Source organism: Gymnoscopelus microlampas, assembly GCF_963454915.1.
Source record: "Gymnoscopelus microlampas genome assembly, chromosome: 10".
NCBI lineage: Eukaryota > Metazoa > Chordata > Actinopteri > Myctophiformes > Myctophidae > Gymnoscopelus > Gymnoscopelus microlampas.
In genome coordinates, this window is record NC_139947.1 from 44,215,507 (window position 1) to 44,239,784 (window position 24,278).

Sequence of the window (24,278 nt, forward strand, 5' to 3'; positions counted from 1 at the left end):
GCTCTTGATTGCTCACTACTTGCTTTAGTTAGTATGCACACGTTGATAAAATGCTAGTAATGCTTATATAGCCTTAAGGAATGGCACTTTAGTGAAGTGGGCCCCACTGCAGATCTAGCTATAACTTTGTTTTAAGAATTACATTTGATTAAGTATCCTTAAGTATAATTGTACCTCCAAACCATAGCTAGTGTAAAGTAAATCTGTTTTCCATAATTCTATGATTCAAAATACATTTTGGTGTAGCCTATTGTTGTTATTATTATTATTATTATTATTATTATTATTATTATTATAAACTAAATACCGGCTATCACATCAAGCATAAATTATTTCCCCAAAGATTTCTGTCTGTCTGTCTATCTTGTGTTTTAGGAACCACGGTGGAAGGCCCAATTCTCTCAAGTGTCCAGTTCTCCTAATACCACCTGAAGCCAGGTATCTATGTGCTTCATAACGTGTAACAAATTGTGTCATGCTATCTATGTACAGTAAGAGTGCATGAAGTAGACATTGCCACATTGCCAGAACTTTTTCCACTTGGTACTCACTCTCTCTCTCTCTCTCTCTCTCTCTCTCTCTCTCTCTCTCTCTCTCTCTCTCTCTCTCGCTCTCTCTCTCGCTCTCTCTCTCTGTTTCTAAAATCACTGCTATCTATGACTTTATGACAGTTTATCAGTCTGAAGCAACATAGTCTTACACTATCATTGACCAAGCAATACTGCCACGTTGGACCTATTACACACACACACACACGCACGCACGCACACACACACACACACACACACACACACACACACACACACACACACACACACACACACACACACACACACACACACACACACACACACACACACACACACACTACTATACTTGTGAGGACATCAAGATTTATTATTATTATTTAAGTATAAAAAGGGTTTCTTTGATTTGATATCATAATCCCTTTCTGAAGTATAACATAGGGAAAACTCTAACCCTAACCCATAAACGTAACCTCTAAATGCCTAATCCTAATCCTAACCCCAATGTGAATCTATTCCTAATTGTAAAACAAACTCTAAAAAAACTTTTTAGCCATGGTCCTCACAATGTCTTTTTCTCAAATTATACTATACCTGTGGGTACCAAATGTACCCACAGCGCGCGTACACACACACACACACACACACACACACACACACACACACACACACACACACACACACACACACACACACACACACACACACACACACACACACACACACACACACACACACACACACACACACACACACACACATCTTCCAATTTATCTGACTAATTGTGTGGCATATGCATTTTTCACCAATTTCATCACCAGTGTAAGAAGAAAGAAACAAGATCACATTAGTTAACAGGCTAAAAGGTTTCAAGGTTTGTATAATACTGCACCACAATTCAATGTAAAAAATATACCTTGAAATTTTATTTATTCAACTTCACATTGTAAGGTGAGATAATGCCTATCTTTTGTAAGGCAGTATACTGTAGGTTTCAAGGCACAGTTTATTCTGTCAGTTAAACAATGACAAAATACTACCTTCAAACAAAAACAAAATATATATATATTTTTAAACCAATACAACATTTCTGAAATTGGAAACTTACACAAATTCTTCAATATGTGAGAATGCCTTTGACTTTTACAAAGTGGCAGCATAGAGTAGACAGCATTATAGCTGTCAAGGTGTACATTTTAACATATCAAAGTACATAGAATAAACTATGGATATCTTAATCCTGTCACACAGCATATGAAGGGGACACTTGGTTTGTACAGCTTTGTTAAATGACATTATTTAAGACATTTCTAAAGAAAAGGTATTACCCACAACTGAGTGAAAATCTTTATATATTAAAGATGTTTCAGATGTGAACATAAAATGAAATACTGTGCACTAAATACATGATGTGCCCCATATTCCTTGTAAGACCTGTTGTAACATTCATAGAATATTGGAATGATTAACTCACCCTTTCTAATAGTAAGCCTTACTTCATTCTGCAATACACAAAATTCATTTATACATTTAACAAATATCGAGTCCACGGCCGCCACGCTGAAGAAATTCACCGAATCATATTATTATCCTATAATAAGCTATCTTCAACAAACTTTAGACAATAACACTCTGTATAAAATGACTGTGGAGTTCTAATTTTGTGTGATAATTAACGTGTTTATACCAAGCTTCAGTTATCCCTGAGCCACTTGCTGTTACCAAATGCACAGTAAAATTCTCAGTATTAATTTGTCCATTTCAGAGTTCAATGAACCCTCAGGATGTTATAGGTTGGAGCTTTCAATGAGTCGGAAATTCTCAATTGCTGCATTTGTGTACACACATTACAAAAACTTAACTAGTTTATTGTTTCAGTCAAGTTGACACATTCATTGTTGAATATATGGAAGTTCTGTAAAACAACAGCTTTAAAACAGTAGTCGAGACAATAGAAAATTGAATGCTGACCACGACTAATGATTTATACTTCGTCATACGACGCTATCCTGCACCAACAATCTCACAGCTCACAATGTGTTGCATAGCAACGCGTTGTGAGATTGTAGATCTGCTATTTTTGACGTGCTACATCGTACAATTGAGTAGTCTATAAATTAAGCGTTAGGGTCCGTTTGGGATGTTAGATGGCTTCTTGCTTTGTAATGGTGGGCTGAGGGATGGAGGTGGGCTGCTTGGGCACTGTGGCAATGACCCCCTGGGCCATTTTATAATGTTCTGAGCTGGAGGCAGTAGGCGGTGAAGGTATTGGGGTTTCAGGAGTGGCTGAAAAGTATGATAGAAAAGTACATGAGTTTAGCATCTAATTTACTAGGTACAGTAGCCTATAGTGAACATATTTGCTTCTCAGTGGTATAACATTTCTTGGAACAACACAATTTTTAGACAAGGAATAAGCACTTTTGTGACATTGCTGAGGGCATTAAAATGTTAAGAAAAAATAACAGAAGTTCTCTTTGACAAAATAAGCCAGATTAGTCTCCATGAAAAACATAGAGGATTATTCTGCCAAGCTTGTTTGTCCTTCCAGCTACCACATGTAGCTGTGTACTAGTGAGAATTGAAAGGTTAGCAATCTCTGTTCATTTAAATATTATGAATTTTAAATGGCTTTTAATAGTTTTGATTATCTTAATCCCTTGATTATATGTGGAATAGTTAATTTTGTGGTATAGTTAAGGAAGAAGACCTTTTACTGTGTCGAAACGTTGGTAAAATATATATATTTTTTAAGTTATTGCATCACGGCTACGAGCTGTCAGTGCGACCTCCTTTCTTTGAAATAGTTAATTTTGCCACCATATCACTTGGCATGACAACGATGGTGAAATAATAAAGAAGCACATTAAACCTATTTTGGGGATGTTAATCTGATTCCACTTATATACTACACAGTAAAATCATGTATCTATTTGTATCTCCATTACACTCTCTGAGTTAAATGAACACTCAGGATTTTACAGTGTACACATCTCAAAACTTGTCATAGTGATGGATTTGTATACTTACAGATTTGACCATTATGGATTGGAGTTGGCATGTTGCTGGACACGATGACGTTGCTACTGAGGTGTTCTTGAACTAGGTGAGGATGCAGGGAGTGGGGTGCATGTGGGGCCTCGTTAGCAGAACCTGAGAGACAGCACACATACAGTATTATCATATTTTATCCCATGGAGACCTGAGACCGATTCTACAAATGCCTTTTAAACCAGTAGTTCTCAAACTGTTTCGTAATTCAAAATGATTCGAATTGTTTTCGAACACTTTAGAGATTATTCAAAAATGTAAAAGGAAAATAGCAGATGTACAAGCTCGCAGCGCGGCACGAAGTGACACGCTGTGAGCTTGTATACAGTATCTGCTATTTTTGAATAGCCAACACTAAAATGTAAAATGACACGGACGCTTTCGTTATTGTAAATTTCACAGTCTTGTCTTATTCATCGTGTTTAACTTTGACGTCATTTTGTGTGACACAATTGGAATCACTTCATTTCAGATTTGACTCTCTAGCACAGCAGTGCTAGAGACAATTACAGTACCAAGAAGAAGAGGGCTCACCCCCAAGGAGCATCTCCTGGAGCAGGTTGTCAATCTTCGCCATGCCAAAGAGCTTGACGAACTGGATCTGCTCGATCATCTGCCAGGTGATGCTCTGTAGCGTCGGCAACAGAAGGAGCAGCTCTCCGAAACGGCCCCGTGAGTCATACTGCCTGTCGTTGATGTAGTCCTCTAGACTGACCTGGACCTGATACCTCATCCGTTTGATTTTACCAGGGTCACTCAGTCCTTTGGCATCTAGAAGCAAATACATGGAGAATTTAAGTGTGTGTGGGTTTGACAACAGCTGAGTGTTTTAGGAAAGTACATAAGGGAGTGTTTTCTGGGGAATTGCTTTTGCTGCATGAATCAGCTGATGGCTGCTCAGATGGCTTTGACGAGCACATGGGGGTTAAGTGTCTTGCTGTGTGTGGGACACTTCAACATGTACACTGGGTAAGCCAAGGGTCAAACCGATGACCTTACAATTCAATCAGTTACGGTCACTCATTGTTATATTATATTATATTATTACAATTGCATTGTAGTTATATTATAATAAACTGTAGGTTGTAGACAACACTGAGCTGTCTACAATATACATAGTAGTAGTAGTATATCATACCAAAAATAGGAAGACAGTCTGAAAACGTCTCAAAGAGACCACACTGTAAAATCGTCAGTGTTTGTTTGTCTCTGAGAGCGTACACAGGTAACCAAATGGATAAATAAACACTGAGGATTTTACTGTGTAGGCAGAATGCAGAAGATGTAACAGTTTTAACTTCCCAATTACATGTTTTATGGGACCGTGTCTACACATGCAAAATAGTATATTCTTATGAAGTACCTGGGTCAAAGAAAACTATGGCTTTCAAACACGCATATTCGTTGTCGTCTATCTGAAGCTCCTGGAAGGGAAGAACCAGCTCATCCAGGATTCTCACTGCTACCCTGCTCACCTCCAACTCTGGACAGTTCCTGGGAATAATGTGATCATTCCCTGTAGAAAAAGGAGGAGTAAATCGTTTTAGAACTAGACATTTTCAAACTGCTGTAGATAGACTACTATGTTGCCATATTGTTCATAATCTTTACCTAATAACAGGATATCTTTATATAGCATAGACCTCTTTGCAACACCAAGCAGGAGATGCTCTCCAGCATGAGCTCTCAGTAAAGCCACCTGAAATAGAGAAAATACATTTTCTATGGTTAATTCACTACTTGTTTTGTTTTATGCCAAAATCCTACAGATCCCACATATTTGACCATATGTTAATTAATTAATTAATTAATTGCTTTTAATAACGCCATTTGATCATATTACCTCAAGGTCACACAGAAAAACTAAACATTCAATGAAGGAGAGAGCAAAAGAGATACAGAGACCATGTGGATGTCTGGTTCCCTCACTAATTCAACATCAGCAAATCAGTTACCAAGCCCTGGTGATCACAGTGTTAATGATTCTGGGCTTTTTTGGGAGGGATATAACTTTAAACCCAGCTCATCATATTCTAACTCAGGATTAAAATACATTAACCACTCTAGTGGAGGCATTTATATCTTGTTCACTAAAATCAATCAGGCCCACAATGAGCAAACGTGTTTGCTTCCTATTATGTTTTGCAGTCCTTTAATGCATTGTCATATTTACTTTCAGAGAGATAACCAATCCTTTATTAAGTTCATTCCTTACTGCTGCATAGCTATACGTAACACTGGTACTTGTTTTGTTGAGGTGGTATGGTTTGGAGACTGATGTTGCTGCTACTTGAGCACTGGTTGATGAGTGACCAGAGTGTCTACAGGTATGTATGTACACTCCGTCTGGGTATGAGTCTCACCTGGTCATCGAGGGGCAGGTCACAGAAGGCCGGGATGTATTTAGCCCACTCCACCAGGACTAGCAGCTGCTGTTTCATAGACTCACACACATCCGTGATGGTGGCAATTTTTTTGGTCCTGATGTCTCCGTTCAATATGGGACCAGGAGAGGTGATCTGCTCAGGGCAATATAGAAAGAACATCCTCAGAGTTCTTGATTGCATTCTGTCCACAGTCAGACGTGAGCAGATTATACTCAAATGGGAAAAAGCTCTGTGGCATGTACAGTAAATCCCAAAATGATTTTGGCTGTCTTACCTGTCTTGACAGCACATCTGCCTGAATGAGTGCGTTGATGGATGGTAAACTGCTGTCCTCATAGCTGGATCTCCTAGTGCTGATTCTGTCTCTTTCGTTCTGTACAGCTGAGACATAAACTGAAGGTTTTACTTTGTAGTACTTCTCAACTAACACCGAGCTCTGCAGTGTTGCATGTGATCGAACGTTGTGGCAGAACATTGTGACTTTTACACATGGGTTAATTCATTGTGTACATAATAAAAAAATGTTTTACTAAATACACAGCCAAATAGAATAGCTTTGTCATTAAAAGGAAAAATAAGGCTTCCAAGGCTGTGGTGTTTATCAGTATATAACTATTATGGCCCAGAAATGTTTGCTCAGCATAAGCTGGTCATAGACTTCAGTGCTTTGTGGAGTGAACATTAACAAAGTGCTATTGCAACATGCTCTGACTATCTGAGTAGCTTCAATTCAGTGAGGCAGCTTATATTATGACAGTGATCCACAGATCAAGTCAGAAGTTCTGTTTTTGTTACCTTGAGAGAGATTGGGTGGAAGAAATCACTAAAAATCACTTATTTTAACAAGCACATGTAAACTGGCTTGTTCACTTAGTCACTGTTGTGAATAGATAGCTACATGGCGCATACCTTCTTTCTTCATGCCAGCTCTAAAGCATTTCTTCAGTCGACAGTATCGGCATTGATTCCTCTTGTCTTTGTCCACAATACATTGTCTGCTAAACCTGGAATTAGTTTGAAAATGAATCAATAAAAAAACTCTTGCTGACATCATTTACATTTCAAGTTGAATAATAACTTCTCATTTATGGAAACAGCTTGGAATAGCTGTTTAACCCAGGGGTCCCCAGGGGTCTATACTTGGCCCCCTCATGTTTTCCCTCTGTACTAAAAAACTTTGCAGAAATTACCCGATCTAGCTAATAGCTTTTTTGACGAATGTTCACCCCAGAATAGGGACACTAGGGTTCATGTGGTTAAAGGGTTTGATACCTGCGCCAACAGTACACACACAGATTACTTATATACAGAGTTCCCTTATGCTGCAGCAGTTGCCATTGCTTCTACTTGAGTTGCTGTTCTCAAGTTTAGGGGAAACATTATTCCCTTACTTCCCCCACCCAGAATGTCTTGTCTGAAAGTTTAGTGCTCACATTCTTTGGCTATACTTTGGCAGCATGTGCACAGATCTCTTTCTCTCACCTGCACGAGTACATGTGGTTTTTGCGGACACTGCGTCGGAAAAAACCCTTGCAGCCGTCACAGCTGGAAGCCCCATAGTGCTTGCCAGTGGCCCTGTCCCCGCAGATGGCACACAGAGTGCCTGCTCCCATGTGGCTTGCAGCATTCATGGTGGCACTCTCACCAGGTGAGGAGTCTGACACAAGAACAGAGAGAGAGAGAGAGAGACAGAGAGAGAGAGACCAGAAGGGAACATTAGTTTATCCAAATTAAACTTCTTTACAGTGCAAAGACTGAAGTACGCTAAAATGTAATCATGTTCTATGACATGACTTGAGGTTTTTAGATAGTGGCTTTATTTGACGCTTTATTTATTGTAAACCGTTATTCAGGTTGGAGGTGTAAATGGCCTCAGTCCTTCCAATCGTCAACACAGCTGACAGCTGATCAAAGACATTTCAAATCAATCTGCAAGGATCTACTAACTACTCAGACACAGTAAACAGGTCAACATTGATCTAGGTTTGATTACCTCTGAAAAGGCAATCACTGGAGACTGTCTTCCTTTCAGCTGCCGTCATATCAGATACGGTCAATCAATCACACTGAATGTCATGATTTCTTATTCTTCATTCAATAAATTACGATTGGCATTGCGGCTATCAATAGATATGTTCAAATCATGTACAAATCACTACAGATATGAAGAGTAATTATGGTTCAAATAATTATTCTTAAGACACCAGCGTGACCATAAACTAGGTGAGAAGTTTAGGCAGTGAGGTTCAGGAGTTGTTTTGCTTTAGAGGGTTTGCAGTGGGTTTTGCATCGGGTTTGCAGCCAAAAGTCATGGGAGAGTGAATGCAGAAATACGTCAGTGTCATCTTAACTTCTCAAAAACCATTAATCACGCAAAAAGGCTAGAAAACCCCTACTCTGGCTCTTAACTTCGATCTGAATCTGTGGGAACCAACCGTCTGTAACTAGAGATGGACGTTCTTGATACTCGGCCTACTGCTTCATTAGAGGATCTATGCCTTGTAATCGATCTGGTTGAAATATGACCAGTATCACATTGGTCCACAGGCTTGAACAAGTCATGTCCATGTCTGTAATGTATATTGCCCATCCAGCCAATTAGCACAACATGCATTGAGCACTGCTCATCTAGTCTCGTAAATCAAAATCCCTTAATGTTTTACTATTGCAGTAAGTGATAAAAAAAGACATGTCACATGGTAGCATCCCCTATCATCTCTTGGCAATGGCCAGAAGATGGACAAATGACCCCTTGTATCACTTCATGGCAGAACCCCCTTTGCCCTCTAATGAGCAAAGTTTTAACTAGTGAAAAGTTTCAAAGTTCAACAGCATGGCCATTGCATAGGCTTTATGTGACTCACCTGCACCCATGGCGAGTACTTGCATGTTTTCGAACTCCAGCGTGGTATAGGCTGGGTCCAGAGCCTCGCTGTAGTCTGCCATGTCCATGTCTGCTGGTGCTTTGGGCAAACAAACTCTCATCTACCTGACAGTGAGGCAGAAAGTGGTTTCTTGTCCAAGAAACTAATGTCCCCCCCACCCCCACCGGCACCCCCTTCACACCTACACCCAACCCCCCCTCCCTCTATTTGACTGTGACTCCACCCCCAGTATGCTAGGTAGATGCTGGGCCCTGCCTGTGCGTGATGGGGACTGTATGGTGTCAAAGGGGAGAGCACATGGAGGCTGCCAGTGACTGACAGCGGTAGGTCCTCCTCCTTCCTTCCTTCTCTCTCGTGCCTCTAACCAGAGGAGAGGCAGAGTGGCTCTCTAGTTGATGTTTAACCAACCTCCTCTGTGGTGGATCAGAGGGGTTGTGGTTTTTTGGAGCGATAACACAACTTGGATAATCTTTCTTTCTTTTTGGATCTGTGTGCTCTCTCTCTGTGTCTGTCTGTCTGTCTGTCTGTCTGTCTGTCTGTCTGTCTGTCTGTCTGTCTGTCTGTTTGTCTATTTCTCATTTTCTCTCTCTCTCGCTCTCTCTCTCTCTCTCTCTCTCCCCCATCTCTCCACACTGCTGCTAATAATGGATAAACAATTTCCCAATGAGGGTCATAAAATGTCAAATCTGCACCAAAGACACATCATCACCACTGCACCACCAGTTTCAGCCAGTCATCCATTTCAAAGCAGTAAAAGTATCTCATCTCACTCTATGGCCTTGCCATACTGTGAGTATTAAGAAAATCACGGTGACCTAAATCTACTTCAGTACAGGGCAGACTATGCCATTTACAATTCAGTATTGAGCAAAGTTTAGCTTACCTGGGTTGCCCATATCATTAGAGTCCCAACAGCTTGGATTCAGACTTACTGCCACATTTAATACGTCCCTTGGTAAATCTCAGTTAATTCTTGCATAATTAACTAGAGAAATAACTCTCACTAAAGAAAATTGACGCCTTTAGGTAAAAGAGTTCATTGTTTCTCAAAATGCAGGGCACATGTGAGGCTGCGTTTTGATCCAAATACTTGTGCCTGGCTAGTTTCTCCTCAAGGAGGAGGTCTATCATGAAAACCTGTCTGGGTAAGAAGGCCCAGAGGATATATTTTCAGAGTAAAGCTTAACTTCTATTTTATCGATTACTAATGTTGCTCACCAAAAATGATAACTAACACAACGTACCTTTACCTTTGGCGAGCAACACTTTCATAAGACAAAGTATACACTACAGTAGGCTCAAGCCCACAGCTGCCAACGTTTTACCAAATAGATGGCATGAGCAAGTTAGTGACAAGACTGGCCATGTAGGGAATACATCTAAATCTTTGTAATCAAGATGATGAGCTCATAGAGAAATATATGTTCTTGTGTACTGCAGCAATGGTAAAAATGTTTTTTAAAATATTGCTGTTGCGAAAATCCCCAACCCCTCTGTGCGTAAGTCAACGTGACATGGCAAACAGTAGTCTGGTATTTGAAGAAGAGAAAGTGCCAGTACAAAGCAATAGGTCAACGATCTTGGGTTCAACCAGACCTCAGGAGCAGTAAACCCCATGTGGGTGAACTTGATAACCACCCACCCAGAGTATATAGAGGATTCATAAAATGATGTCTCTCTCTCAAAGCAGGCAAACACCATAACATTCCTACAGGTCACTAAGGAAATAGTCAGATATTATCCTCTTCACAATTAAATATTGACTAAAGCCATCTCTTAATCCAATCACAAATTAAAAGGGACATTGTCAACCAGTGATTAAAAACCATTGAAAAGGTTCTCTGAAGCCACTGAATGACAATACCCACTCAGATTCAGATTCATTGATCATGGTTCGTTTGAAATAGGCATTCCAAATGAGATTGGAACATTTTATCAAATCCTGATTAATTCACCGCCATTACACCTATATTAGTAAAATGGTTCAAAACCTATCCAGAAATGAATGCAGTGATTAGATAATGTACTAAGAGCATGTCATCTTTCACATCTACATAGAGGTTATCAATTACAAAATGTTTTCACGTTCACGTGTGTTGAGCGTTTGCTCTCATATTTGCTCAGGAAGTTAGTTCATTATTCCAAAGCACCCAGTGAGCAGGGGGATGGGAATGAAGGACAATCTGTGTGAAGCTATGAATGAGTCACTTGGAACAAATCTTATCTTCTCCGTCATTAAAGCTTTTTTATCTCTGCTCCCATCTTAAATTTCTGTGAACTCCTCAAGGAACAGTCATATACAGGACTATAAAGTATAATCTGTGTGGTTATAGCTTTCTTAATCACACTCGGTGACAAACTGTTCTTATGTATGTATGAGATAGGCATAGCTAGTTTGAAACCCTCAACTTTATTCTTTTGAGATAGGTACGTTCCACGCGTGCTACATCATACAGCATGCATTCTGTATATTAGCATGAAACAGATGGTGCTGCAGTAGCTACATGAAGAGACTAACTTTATAGCTGCCCACGACGACCCAGGGAAAAATAAACCTAATACATACAAAGTAGTAACTGCTTCATCATAACCTGAGATGTCAGACCCTATGTTATTGCTCAAGTTCAGATTATCAGAACCAACTATAATGCTTATGTCCAAGGAATAATCTTGTATAGGCAAATATTCAACAAGAAGAAATAGACATCTTCTCATTTACACAGGGCTATGATAATGTTAGCCCACAGCTGACAACATCTGTATTGGAGTTCAGTTTGCAGTGGCCATGATGGGATGGGATGGGATGGGAGTCCTTTCTTATAATCAGTCACCCAAACTCCCTGCCCTGGGGCTAAAAGTCAAAGGACCGCTGAGAACTGATGTAACACTTGTGTGATTCTCCCCTTTGAAACTTCAAACTCCAGTTTGTGAACAAAGTCCTGTCTATCTTCACAATAGGAATCTCCGACCACTGACCAAACTCCATTTGTAACCGCTGCCTATTTGTACCTTCTGCTCAATCACTAGATTCCATTTACCAAGTCCAGTCCTAAAGGCAAGCTGCGGTGAAGCTGTATAGTAAAATCTAAATTCTGGAAAAAGCAGTTGGGAGTAAAGGAGAATTCATTATGGAGTTGTCAATAGGATTTGGAATACATTGCATGGGAACCAACTTTGTTTTTTTTAGAAGGGAGCTCCACTACAGGGGAAACGTGAGTGTTTATTATGCACATCCAACTCTGTGGTGATATTGATAAAAGGACAAAGAGACAATGTGCTTGTTGAAGCACCTTTGTGGCCAGCAGAGAAATCCTACTGCTCTCCACTCACCTGTGGTAGATGGAGGAGATATGTGAGTATCATGTCATGGCGAAGACCTTGTCAACAGATAACTATCTGCAAATCACACAGCTTATGCAAGCCCCTCTGGTTGAGCAGGGGAATATCACATTTTCTGTGTCATTGACAAATTATCTTCATTATTTCTGCCAATAGTGGTTAACATGTATATACATGATTTTATATGTGCCCTTTTTTTATTATTGTATATCTTTAAAGTTTGGATAGAACAATAATTTTTCTAAGAGGATTAATTAGAGAATAAGCAATGTCAGCTCAATTAAATAGTTTTCTGCAGTTCTAAATGATGACATACAGTAGTATAAAAGGAAAAGCATCAGCCTCAAAGGCCTGTGATCCTTGTTTGTCAAAAAACTTTTGGGACCGTTTGTTTACTTCAGTGAAGTCACCATCTGTGGCAACATCTAAAGTGATTCCTATACTGAAGCTGATATGACAGATTGAGAGTCTTGAGTAAGCCTTTTAATTAGCAGACGGGTACTGGGAAAATGTGAAGACAGTGAATGAAGCTTTTGCACTCTTTGTAGACTCATTTCTCTTCAATTACATAACCTCACTTTTGGGGCACATTTCAGTCAATATGATGTATTCTAACATGATGAAAGCACAATAAGTAGTAGAAAAATGCCTCTGAGAGTAGAGTTTTTTGTTTGTTGTCTGGAGCATCAGAAGATATCCTCACCCATGATGTGGGTTTGTTGTGTAATTATGAACCAATTAGTGCTAATTTTGCACAGGTTTCATAATGTACCGTGTTGGACACAGAAGTGTGTAGTTAAAGAAAAAAGATCACCAAGTTGTCATTGTTCTTTTTTCCACCTACTAATGAGCGGGAAAGCTCTATGTCACCACATGGATGTAGTGTAATAATAATAAAATAAAAAAATAGCTTGAATTTATATAGCGCCTTTCATAAACCCAAGGACGCTTTACATCAAAAACAATGAACAACCAACAAACAAACAAACAACCAAACAAAACAACAACCAACTATTTGGCATAAGCCTGGGAGTAGTGTAGGCCTAGACCTACTGTGTGTTATTTCTGTGAAATTAATAGTGTCACTACAGATTTTCTAATTTTTCAGGAATATTGCTGTAGTTGGAAGCTGTTATTTGTTTAGTTTAGTTTTTCAGACTCTGGCATAAAGATGGACTGATGAAATATTTCATCTTCCAATACACTTCTTTAAACTAGAACAGTATATATCAACTGTTTGCATTTGATATATCCAGGCATAGCTTCTTAGCAATGACAGAGAAACTAAAGTTGCCTCAGTGCACCAAATAAGTAAACAATTGCATCAATAAACATGTAGACCGATGTGCAATGTAAATCAATCACAGTGCTTGATAAGCCTCTGTAATCATTAACTGCTGTTTTGCTGAGAATTCATTTTGACTGCCGACTCAATCACTTATGTCAGCAGCACCGCTCAGCGCACCTTTATCTTCCTGATTCCCTATAGGCCCTCCCAACATCAGCTAATCAATAGACATTTAACCTCAATATCTTGAATAACAAGATTATAAATGTCCAGGCATTCAACCTTATCCCACCCCAGCAAGACCAAAGACAAACAGGCCCACTTGGGCAGCAGCCAAATTAGAGGGTAGTTACATTTTCAATAGATTTGCAGTTTGGGAACAAAATGAAATTGCTTCTGTAAAATGCTTGTAGTGAAATTATAAACACATCTGTGGCTGTTATGCTTATATACACAGCAGCTGACCTACCAGTCATGGGTGATCTGCAGTATGCTGTATGATGTGTGTGTGTATTAATAATATGGTCACAGTAATTGACAGCTTCTTTGATATGGCCTTGGGCAGTTTCATTGTTTTCAACCCATTACCCTTATTATGGTGGTTCATAACCTGGGTGGCAGGTAATTAACTCCCATGTTCTCCCTTACTGTGTTTACAACCAGCCAGCGCTATGCACAAATCACTGGCTCTGAATGATGTCAGTGTCACTGACCAACCTATTAGTCTGTCAGTGAAGTTAGAATCACTGGCTGTTACTGCCACCATGTGGACATTTCTATACAAACTGTTGGGAAATGTGTTATTCAGCATCTAAAATGGTCACCACACCATATCCACTACCCAGTAGGTCAACAATCTGGTACTTTAATTTTCAACTGGACATGACTAAATTCTTTGTCCATTCAACAATATTTTATTCAATATCTTTTTACCCCAAATATGCCATTCCATTTAGTGATCACCATCAAGACCATACTGTAAACCACAAACACATAGCATGACTGTCATTTATAACAGTAGTAACATTTGCTCCCTCAGCAGCCCAGCAGCTTTACTCTCCTCAGAACAAAATATCCAGATTTACAACATTAACAAACAGCAGCTTGTTGTTTGCACCTGACTTTGGAATAACCTACATACTCTGACTAATTCCTTGGCTTCACAGCCAGGTTTTGAAAATACTGTTGCTTTCTTTCGCTTTACCTGGATTGGTGTATTGCAGTGTTCCATCATCGCCAAACATCCCTGTGACGGCAGAGCCCTGACAGTTATCTGGCCCACTGAGCGAAGAAGGCCCATGAGCCCCAGACTGGGAGTGGGCTGCAGCTCTCTCAGGCCCAGCCACACTGAGGCAGGCAGAGAGAGGGAGCAGGGCCAGGTCTGTTGTGCTCCCTGCTTGCAAGGGCCATAGGGCTGGTCGTAGGGGCCAGAATGAGAGTAGCAACTGAGGATAATCCACTAATGCCTGTCACAATGAGATTTGATTGGAGGCTTGAACACCCAGCTTAATGGTGTCAAGCAAACAGTAATACCCACCCTACACGTAGGCTGCTAATTGGGGGGCTCTGCCTCAGGTTTAATGCTACATAAACACGTGCAAATTGGCAAAATTTTCATTTAATGTAGATGATAATTTTGTTTACTGACTTGAAGACAACGTTCTGAAATATATTCACCTTGTTAATGACACAAAGTCTATACTGTATATCTATAACTATATCCTGCCATACAGTACTTTCAGTGTCAAAAGTTAAATACAAAAATAAGGTGCTTCAGTGTTTCAAAATTGTAATACTGTATAGCGGTGAATAAATATGCAATAGTCTAACTTTTTAGATATAATTTTGTTGAGATTAGAGCTATGCATAGCGACTGAGACCACAATACCTTGGAAAAATGTTCAGACATGATTCAGTTTGCTCACAAATATAACATTAGCTCCACTGGGCTCCTAAAAGCTGCAATCGATAAGTCTCATGTCCTATCCAGGATTCAAACGCTGTAATTCTACTGCTAATGCTCACGTGACCAGGGTTATATTGTGCTTATGAGGTTGTCAATCAGTAGGTTGACAAGTAGTACCTGAGACAAGGGTCTGAATTTCTCATTGGAAGATTAGGGAGATCACTTCGAACCACTGCAGATGTACTAGTTATTGTACAAACATACCATAAATACAGATTGATTAAAATAACATTGTATTCCTTAAAATAAGTTCTGGATAGGATTGCAGCTTCCAGAGCATTTTCCACATAGAATTCTGACCGTGTTTACCGCATCCTAAAAATGATTTATTATGAGCGCCACAAAAAGTAGGACCTATCAGTGTCTGTGTTTATTTAACTCTGAAAGCGTAAACATTTACCTGTGAGGGTCTTTCAGAATTAAATGACTGTAACGTTCAGGATTTGACTGTGTACTGTTCATCCTGTCTCTGCCCCACTTTGGTCTTGTGTGTAGGAGTCCAGCACCTCAGTGCCTCTTCACCAAGTCATTCAACTTTCTAGACAAACAGATCTGTTCATTGAAGGGCTGTTCAATAGCTTTTGTTGTGTTTACATACACCAACTGATTCTGCAAACGGCAGAACTCAGCGTTTGCCTAAGTTGTGACCGTTGAGCAATTAATATCATGTGTCTGACATGAAGTTATGTGTAGCCCTATTATAAAAGCTATAATTTTGCCTTGTTCAGAAAACTGTTTGCTGTTCTGTGGTCTTGGTAGTCAACGCTATGAGAAATAAGGTTTAAAAGGATATACAGTTTGTGGCATGTTTGTAACATTCAAGTCACTGCTGATTAATAAGTGATCGCAGAATGTATAATGTAATTAATGTATATCTAGTTCATTGTTTACAAAATAATGTAAATAACTCAGTAATCACTATTGCTAAGCTTGATGCTCTCTGGAGACATTGTGTCAGCACAATTTCTACACTGGAGCAACCAGAGCAGTTCTTTGTTGTTCTTTTTGTTTGCACCAAGAAATATAGTGCAACCCGGTCTCAGGCAAAAAGAAGCTTAGAGCAGACAGCTGCCAAGGAAATGCATTTGTAACATAAATGTTTTTTGAAGATCCGGTACACATACAGTGGCTCAACAAATCCTTTTGGAAAAGGATCCTATCCAAACTATTATGAGCAGCGCCCATAGATCAGCTTTTACCTTTGAGGCCACTCAGGCCAGTGCCTCAAGGTGACTGGCAGGAGTTTGTCCCTAACATGCATGCCTTTAGAAGTGAGAGGGAATTGGAACACCCAGACAAATCCCACATCAACATGCAAAAGCCTCAGTCAGGTTCAAACTTCTTGCCAACCACTAAGCCACCATCGAAGCCCAAATATGAATGGATTTGTGGACATAAGATATTAGTTGGTTTATTATCAAAGCCCATGTGTTTGTTTCCACATTATAGTTTGTCATTTCCACTGTTTCAACTATAGCCCTACATCATTTTTATCAAGGGACATAAATTAGTCTTGTCATATCAGTTAAGATGGATCAATTTGAAATCCCCCCATGTCATATTTTGAAGGAAGTAATAATGCACTCCAGGGGGATGAACACCCACAATAATAAATGTACCACTGAAGAATAATGATGTTAGCTTACTGTTACTGTTGCTTTTATTATCATAAATAGCACTAGGAATAGATGATTTATTTCATACCATGACTGGAAATGGGGCGTATGGTGGGGAGAATAGACCTACAATAACAGTACCGTATGCAGTCGCAAGGTGGAACAGAGAACTGCCTGCCAACAAAGTTTGGGACAAAATGATGGAGGGTTGGGATGAACCAGCATCTACAAGACTGTGGGAGTCTATTATATACCTTCATTAAAATATTAATCTTTATCAATAACTGGAAGAGACCACTGGATCGATTAGGGCTTAATAACATTTTGAGAAATATGTGTACATGTATGTCTGTGTACCTCTCTTTGTTCTGTTTATTAATGGTGTTTTAAACAATTTATGTTCAGTAAATAGTATTATTACTACCATTTTTGTTTATTCACTAATGCAGTATGTTAGAGTAAATTAAAACCAACTGTAGGTTGACAATGGCATATATATGATAAAACAGTAGGAATGATCTGCTCTTTAACCTCCACTACAGCACTACCTGCATATAGCCATAGTCCTATAAGATAGAAAGAGAGAGAAATGGAGAGCATAGTACCAAATATTGGGAAAAGTTAATGTGTTGCCCCATTAAGTCATTGCCAACAATGTTTTTGCCCATCTCCCATCCTAACATGCAAATCATAAAAACTACACCCGTGCCATCTATGCACGCTATGTCTGGTTCTTATTCACATGTGTCAGATACAATACAGTACACTGTCAAATATTTTGTGTCAATTGATCAATTTCTAACAAGGCTATAGGGTATTGACCTATTCACTTGCTAAAGTGCATGTAGGCCTACAGTAAACAGCATTATGTACTGTAACAATGTTAAAATGCAAAGTTCCAGACAATAAACCACAGAAAACGATCCACCATGGTACATGCTTTCATCTTTCTGACATGGTCTCGACTCTCAACAATTCAGTATTTTTCTTGTAACACATTAAAATCCTGAGTGTTAATTTAACTCTTACTAGAGTGTTAAAAATGCACCCTTACAAATATTTTTTTACATTCTCAGAGTTAAATTAACACAGGATTTTACTGTGTGCTTTTGCACCACTGGAGGAAAATGTAACCCCCCGCCCCCCACATTACCAGAACAATAGCTTAACAAGACTTAATCCTGTACTCTGCTTCAAACACACATAGGCAGGACTACTTATAACCATTATAGGGGTCAGCACCCCGATCAGAACCTAAAACCATCTTCTGTGTCTTTGGAGGGTACACCAGCCTTTCATCCGTCCAGTCTCATCACAGTGTCATCATCATGTTAGAACCCAGCTTTTAGGGCCTATATTTAACAACCTCCATATCTCTGACACGCCTCTTTGATTGCAGCCATGTGAAAAACCAAGACGAAAATGGCGACGATATTCGCCACCAGGAATCAATTGCGTCCCATCGTTGCTCTCAGGCCGGTGACTTTGCAAAGCTACCGGCTTTCTGAGAGGCATAAAGCAAGCAAGCAGCTGGCACACACAATCTTTTTCACTCAAGCCAGTCAAGAGTTAAAGTGATGAAAACAAAGGTGCTCACCAAATGGAAGTTCCATACTTGAACTGACTTGTTTATTAACATTGACCATGGCTTCCTCCTATTATCTCCTCCAAAGCATGTGTTTTATATGGTCTCTATTCTTCCCCACGTCTTCTCAAAGCATAAGGTGCAAAATATGGAAGTTTGTCACCGCCGGTTGTAAGAAGGGTGTTGTTGGCGCAAGGTAAGGCCGGTGTCGCTGCTGTTATCTTATTGATTTTCCTAATCTGGGTAAATGTGGGTGGAGAGGTTAAACAGTAACCAGGCTTGTATGGATCCAACCAATCTATATGGCAGCAGCTGTAACTATAGCAACAAGATGATAGAAACTCAAATAGACATAAAGTTATGATGTGTTTCACCCTCTTTCTCATCACCAAATGGACATTTTGCTGAATATGAATTGGGGCTGAATATGTGGTTTGAATAGGAAACTGAGTTTGAACAAAAGGAAATAGAAAACCAGAAGGCAGGGAGTGACATAAAAGAGAGAGAGAGAGAGAGAGAGGTGTGGAGAATGTACTGAGGGTGGGAGTCTGTGCATGTGAGTGACGTAATCACTTTTGTATTAGGAGAGGAAAAAATATTTCCTGTTTAATGATGTAATACAACTGAAAGGAGTCAATACATGTTTCACCATTAACATAATTATTATTATTTATACATTCACATCATATGCCACATGGTGTGTGTGTGTGTGTGTGTGTGTGTGTGTGTGTGTGTGTGTGTGTGTGTGTGTGTGTGTGTGTGTGTGTGTGTGTGTGTGTGTGTGTGTGTGTGTGTGTGTGTGTGTGTGTGTGTGTGTGTGTGTGTGTGTGTGTGTGTGCGCGCGCGTGTCAGTGCCTAGATTGTTTGAGAGTCCCACATAATTTCCCCATATGACCATAAAAGCTGCATTAGACTCCTGTTTTATAACACTGTCTCTGAGGATAGATGGAGAAATGTAATGAGATCCAAATGAAACAGAAAGTAACTAGTGGTGGAAAGTAACTAAGTACTGTACTCAAGTACAATTTTGAGGTACATTTATTTTACTTGAGTATTTAGGTTTACCTTACGTGATAAGGTAAACCTCTACTCCACTACATCTCATAACTAATCTTGTACTTTTTACAGTAATACAATTATTTGACAACTACAGGGCTTTTACTTGTAACAGAGTATTTTTATTTTGTGGTATTTCAACTTTTGCTTAAAACATCTGAGCACTGCCTGTATAGCTTGCAACCAATAAACACAATTACTGTAGAGCAAGCTATTTGTGAATATTCAGTCGTTTTCTAACTTAATCAAATGTTTAATCATGCATTCAATTATATATCAATGAATTAACCACATTGTTTTATTACTCTTTATTCGGAGTGTGACTTGCCAGTTTTTCCAGCCATGATAACAAAGAAATAATATAATGTTACAATGTACTGTAAAACCAAACTGTAAGAGAATCACTAACACATACATGTGTGTACAGCTACAGTACAGCTACTGTATCATCTGTACAATAAAAAAGTGCTTCATTTGTAACAAATATTCATAAAACTCACCTAATAAATTCATCAATAACAGTGCAAAAACATGTCTCTGTGGTTGTGTTTAGATAGATAAGCATCTGATGACTGCAGTCATTTTCTTTTAGATGTTATTGGCACAATGTGATGGAGAGATTCACAATAGAAAACATCCTACAGAAAAGACATACATTCGTGCTATTAGATCCACTGGATTATGTATGTGACAGTCATTCATAAAGGCATATGACAATAGTGGTAAATTAATTGCTAAATCCTTTTTTAGAAAAAAAAACAACAACAAGGAAAACAAACAAAATAAAGATCATGTGCTTTTCTTGTAGTAATGCTTTTCATTAGCTGAGCAGAAGTTCACCAGGATATCTCATTCTCTTCATTCTTCCATTAAAACATGAAATTATGTAATTTATCATATCATGTAAGGTTGTTTCTAATATCTTTTATGATTTTTGGTGTTTGTGTATCCAGAACACTGGTTTCTACGACAGGTTCCTCCGTAGCTGGATGGACAGGCTGAACATGGCTTCCCCGTCTTATAAGGAGCCTCTCCGATCCAGTTACCCCTGAGGAATGTAATAAAGTTAGTATAACACCTCCACTGAACAATCTGTCTGACCAAATTCTAAAACATAATTAACAAACAAGAAAAGACAGAGTAAGAGATATCTTTTGGTTAAAATAAAAGGTCCAATCAGGAGAGAGTATGAGCTTACATTTTAAATTGTTCCAGTTCCAATTTTGTCTGCTCATTTCAAAACAAGTTATCACATTATAACGTGATACATTATCACGTTATAACATGATATTATCACATCATAACGTGATATGTATCATGTTAAAACCAGATAATTTTTTGCACAGTACTTACTTTATAGAGTAGTTGCAGACTAGAAGTGTGGCCTCCCTCCATGTGCTACCTAACACATACATATTTAAACACTTCTTCACTGCACATCCCATTCTGTTGGTGCTGGCCCACACCATCTGAAATACAGTGCACCAGATTCCACAGGTGTAAATGTCAATGTCATACTCTTCACACGTGTCACATGTTGCTTTCTTAGGGAACGGTTTTGAAAGCCAACATACCTGTGTGTAGTGAGAACACACAGGTCCATGACACCTGTTGGGGTAGGAGAAGTGTTGTCTCTCATTGTGCCATGATCTCACTAGCTCAGCAATGGACCGGTATCTGTCACAAACAAGTCACATCATTTTGTTTACTCATCCATTTTAGGCTGATACTGTATGTTTCCCAAAATACACATCTCTATTTTGTATTTCTTACACTGACAGACTCATCTCATATTCTGTATATACGAAGGCTATGTTCATATGTTTCAAATGTAACCTCTGAGCAAAAAAAAGGAACAACAAGGAAAATGTTGTATTATATTTTGTACTACCTTCCAGAGTTTATTGATAGGTTCTGGCCCATAAATCTCATGGCTTGTGTTGGGCCATGATCCCATATGCAGCGTGAGGCCCAGGAGCCTGCTGATTTGGCTAATCCCTCATCCCACACCTGTAGATGAGAGAGAGAGAGAGAGAGAGAGAGAGAGAGAGAGAGAGAGAGAGAGAGAGAGAGAGAGAGAGAGAGAGAGACACACACACACACACACACACACACAGAGAGACAGAGACAGTCAGAGACACAGACAGACAGACAGACAGACAGACCAAAGAGAACATCTGCTCAAGGACTCTCCAAAACCATAAAATTGAAAAACAAATAACCCCAGCCTCTGCAGCTATAAAGAAGACCATGTGGGGAAACCCTTCACTGGTTTTCATGTTTCCAGGAATCACATACAGTAGGCCTATCTGTAAATAACAAAATAAAAATGATTTAGTGTGAGCTGAAGCTGATCCTTTTCATGGCAACAGAAAGAGAGATATTCTTTGTTAGTTTTAGATGTGGGACTGGTCTCTTGATTCCTGGTCTGGTACAAAATACAGTGTTCACAGAAGGCACTCACCATGTATTCCATATTGGCAGCAGGGGGGGAAACTTGTGAACGGACTCGGTTGTGGTAATCCAGCAAGGCATTCACGTCCCTGTTCGAGATGGCTCGCCGCCGTCTACCACGGGACACACTGACACTGCTGGTAAGATTCCTGAAGACCGAATCAGTTTCAAAGCTTGTTTTGGTCATGTTGAGGAGGTCTGTGGGATTTGAAAATGTAGTAGTTGCGGCTCCCCTATAAGGTACTGTCCACAAGATGGCAGCAAACAGGAGTTGAACAGAAGCAGCAGCCATCTCTGCCTTTAGGGCAGGGTAGGAGCAGCACCAAGTCCTCACACTGTTCTGATGTGGAATGAAAGTTGGAAGGCATTCAGATATTCAATGACTTTAAACAAATCTTAAAAAAAGGCTCAATATGAAACAGACAACATGTATTGAAGATGTATTTGTCACATGCTTATACAAGTATATATGTTCAGACAGTGCCGTGCCAGACAGTGCGGCTAACAATTTAGACATAATATTAATACTTTTTAGATTAGAAGATGTAATAAAAACAGAGGCACCAAATGATTATACCTTGACAACTTTTAAATAAGGATTATGAGTAAATGTATTCAATAATTTGATTTGATTCATTACAGGAGTCAAATTAAGTCAATGTGCAAATGATGAGATTAAAGATTAAACTCACTGTACCTGAATTAAAATGAATCAATCAACTGACATTTTTACTGGATTCAGTTTCATTAACAAGCAATCTCATATAGATTAATCTTCATGACAGAAAAATGAATTAAGCAACAAGATTAAAATAGGAAAGAGGATATTTTTTGTATAACTTTACATCTAAGACATACTCATTCAAACCTTACTTGAAAGTAACAGAAGAATACAAGAATACAAGACAAAATCTAGAACTCATCCAATTTGTAAACTATCTAAAAGAAAAAGGTCAAGATTAACAGAGTTAAGCACATCTGGTCACTCACCATCGCAGCACATCAACTGTACAAAATACCTCTCTACTGTAATAAGATACTACATAAATAATAAAATACAATGAAAATACAACATAATGTTGTGTTATTGTGTAATAAAAAAGAATAAGACAGTGGGTCTAAAACTCCTGAAAGCTAAGCCACGTACCGCCAACATCGGTGGATGTTTCCAGATCAACAGAGCAGTGAAAGTCAGACAAGAAGTTGGGAAGCTGAGGACATCCACACTTAAACACAAGCCTTTGCAAACAAGCCCGTTTGACATATGTGGCAGGGAAATGTTACTGCTCAGGGCATCTGACGCACAAACCCTCCTGTACGCTTCCTCCCACAGGGATGTTCACTCACAAAACTGTTTGATAGGTGATACAGCATTCTCAATACAAGAATTATGTAGTCTCTTTCGCAACTCCTGTAGAAATAAATCAACCTGACAATGACTCATGAAGTTCACTGTACCAAACATTTTACGTTTTTTTTCACGCATATCTGAGCAATTCGCATTTGACGTCTTTGGTATAGCTGTAATCTTGTAGTGCTTTGTTTTATGATTGATGAATGGGTGTATCATCATAGTGAGATTTTGTTGAACAAAATATATTTCAGGACATAAAAAAGTGTTTCACTGTTAATTAGATTTGGGGCTTTTTTTTTTACTTGAAGCTTGAAGTCTTTCAAGGGGTGTTCTTACCCGTAGAACACATGTTAAGGTTTTATTGAAACTCCCTCAGTTGTTTCAATAAAACACAATGAAAATAAGCAGGCCTAGGGGAAGGACTGAGCTGCGTGTTGAAGAATGCATATTAACCAAAGGGGAATAAGGACCCATTTTGAAGTGACTGCAGACTCAGCGCTCATCTCCAGCTGTTGTTGGTTCTGTGAAGGGCTTCTGGGCCCCTGGTCCTCTGCCATGTGTAATACAGTATACCAAGAGACTTCAAAACCTGCCAAGGTCCACAGCAGCCACGGGTTCAACAACCACTGGGGTCAAAGAGATCACAGAGACTACAGCTCTGCTGGGTAGGGGAATGAGTATTATATAATAAAGGCAGAGTCACATTTGAAGCATTCTGGTTCAGTATGTGGCACTGTAGTTTATTATCAGGAATGAGCCATTTGCGTTGA

At 39.2% G+C, this 24,278-nt stretch overlaps 2 protein-coding genes across 2 annotated transcripts; both read right to left on the reverse strand.

The window, feature by feature from the left end:
• Positions 1-1,583: 1,583 nt before the first annotated feature.
• On the reverse strand, positions 1,584-18,771 carry hnf4a (hepatocyte nuclear factor 4, alpha). Its single transcript, XM_084068870.1, has 10 exons — positions 18,657-18,771; positions 7,448-7,622; positions 6,875-6,969; positions 6,240-6,346; positions 5,942-6,097; positions 5,190-5,277; positions 4,942-5,094; positions 4,113-4,349; positions 3,558-3,680; positions 1,584-2,813 (listed from the first exon to the last, which is right to left on the reverse strand). The coding sequence occupies exons 1-10, from the start codon at positions 18,703-18,705 to the stop codon at positions 2,671-2,673; spliced, it is 1,326 nt and encodes a 441-aa protein (XP_083924996.1). The 5' UTR covers positions 18,706-18,771; the 3' UTR covers positions 1,584-2,670.
• A 1,844-nt stretch (positions 18,772-20,615) lies between these two features.
• Positions 20,616-24,065, reverse strand: r3hdml (R3H domain containing-like; the record flags this gene model as incomplete). Its single annotated transcript, XM_084070124.1, has 7 exons — positions 20,616-20,748; positions 21,054-21,169; positions 21,275-21,377; positions 21,592-21,710; positions 22,165-22,452; positions 23,302-23,365; positions 24,001-24,065. 7 exons carry the CDS (start codon positions 24,063-24,065, stop codon positions 20,616-20,618), a joined length of 888 nt encoding a protein of 295 aa, XP_083926250.1.
• Positions 24,066-24,278: the final 213 nt, after the last annotated feature.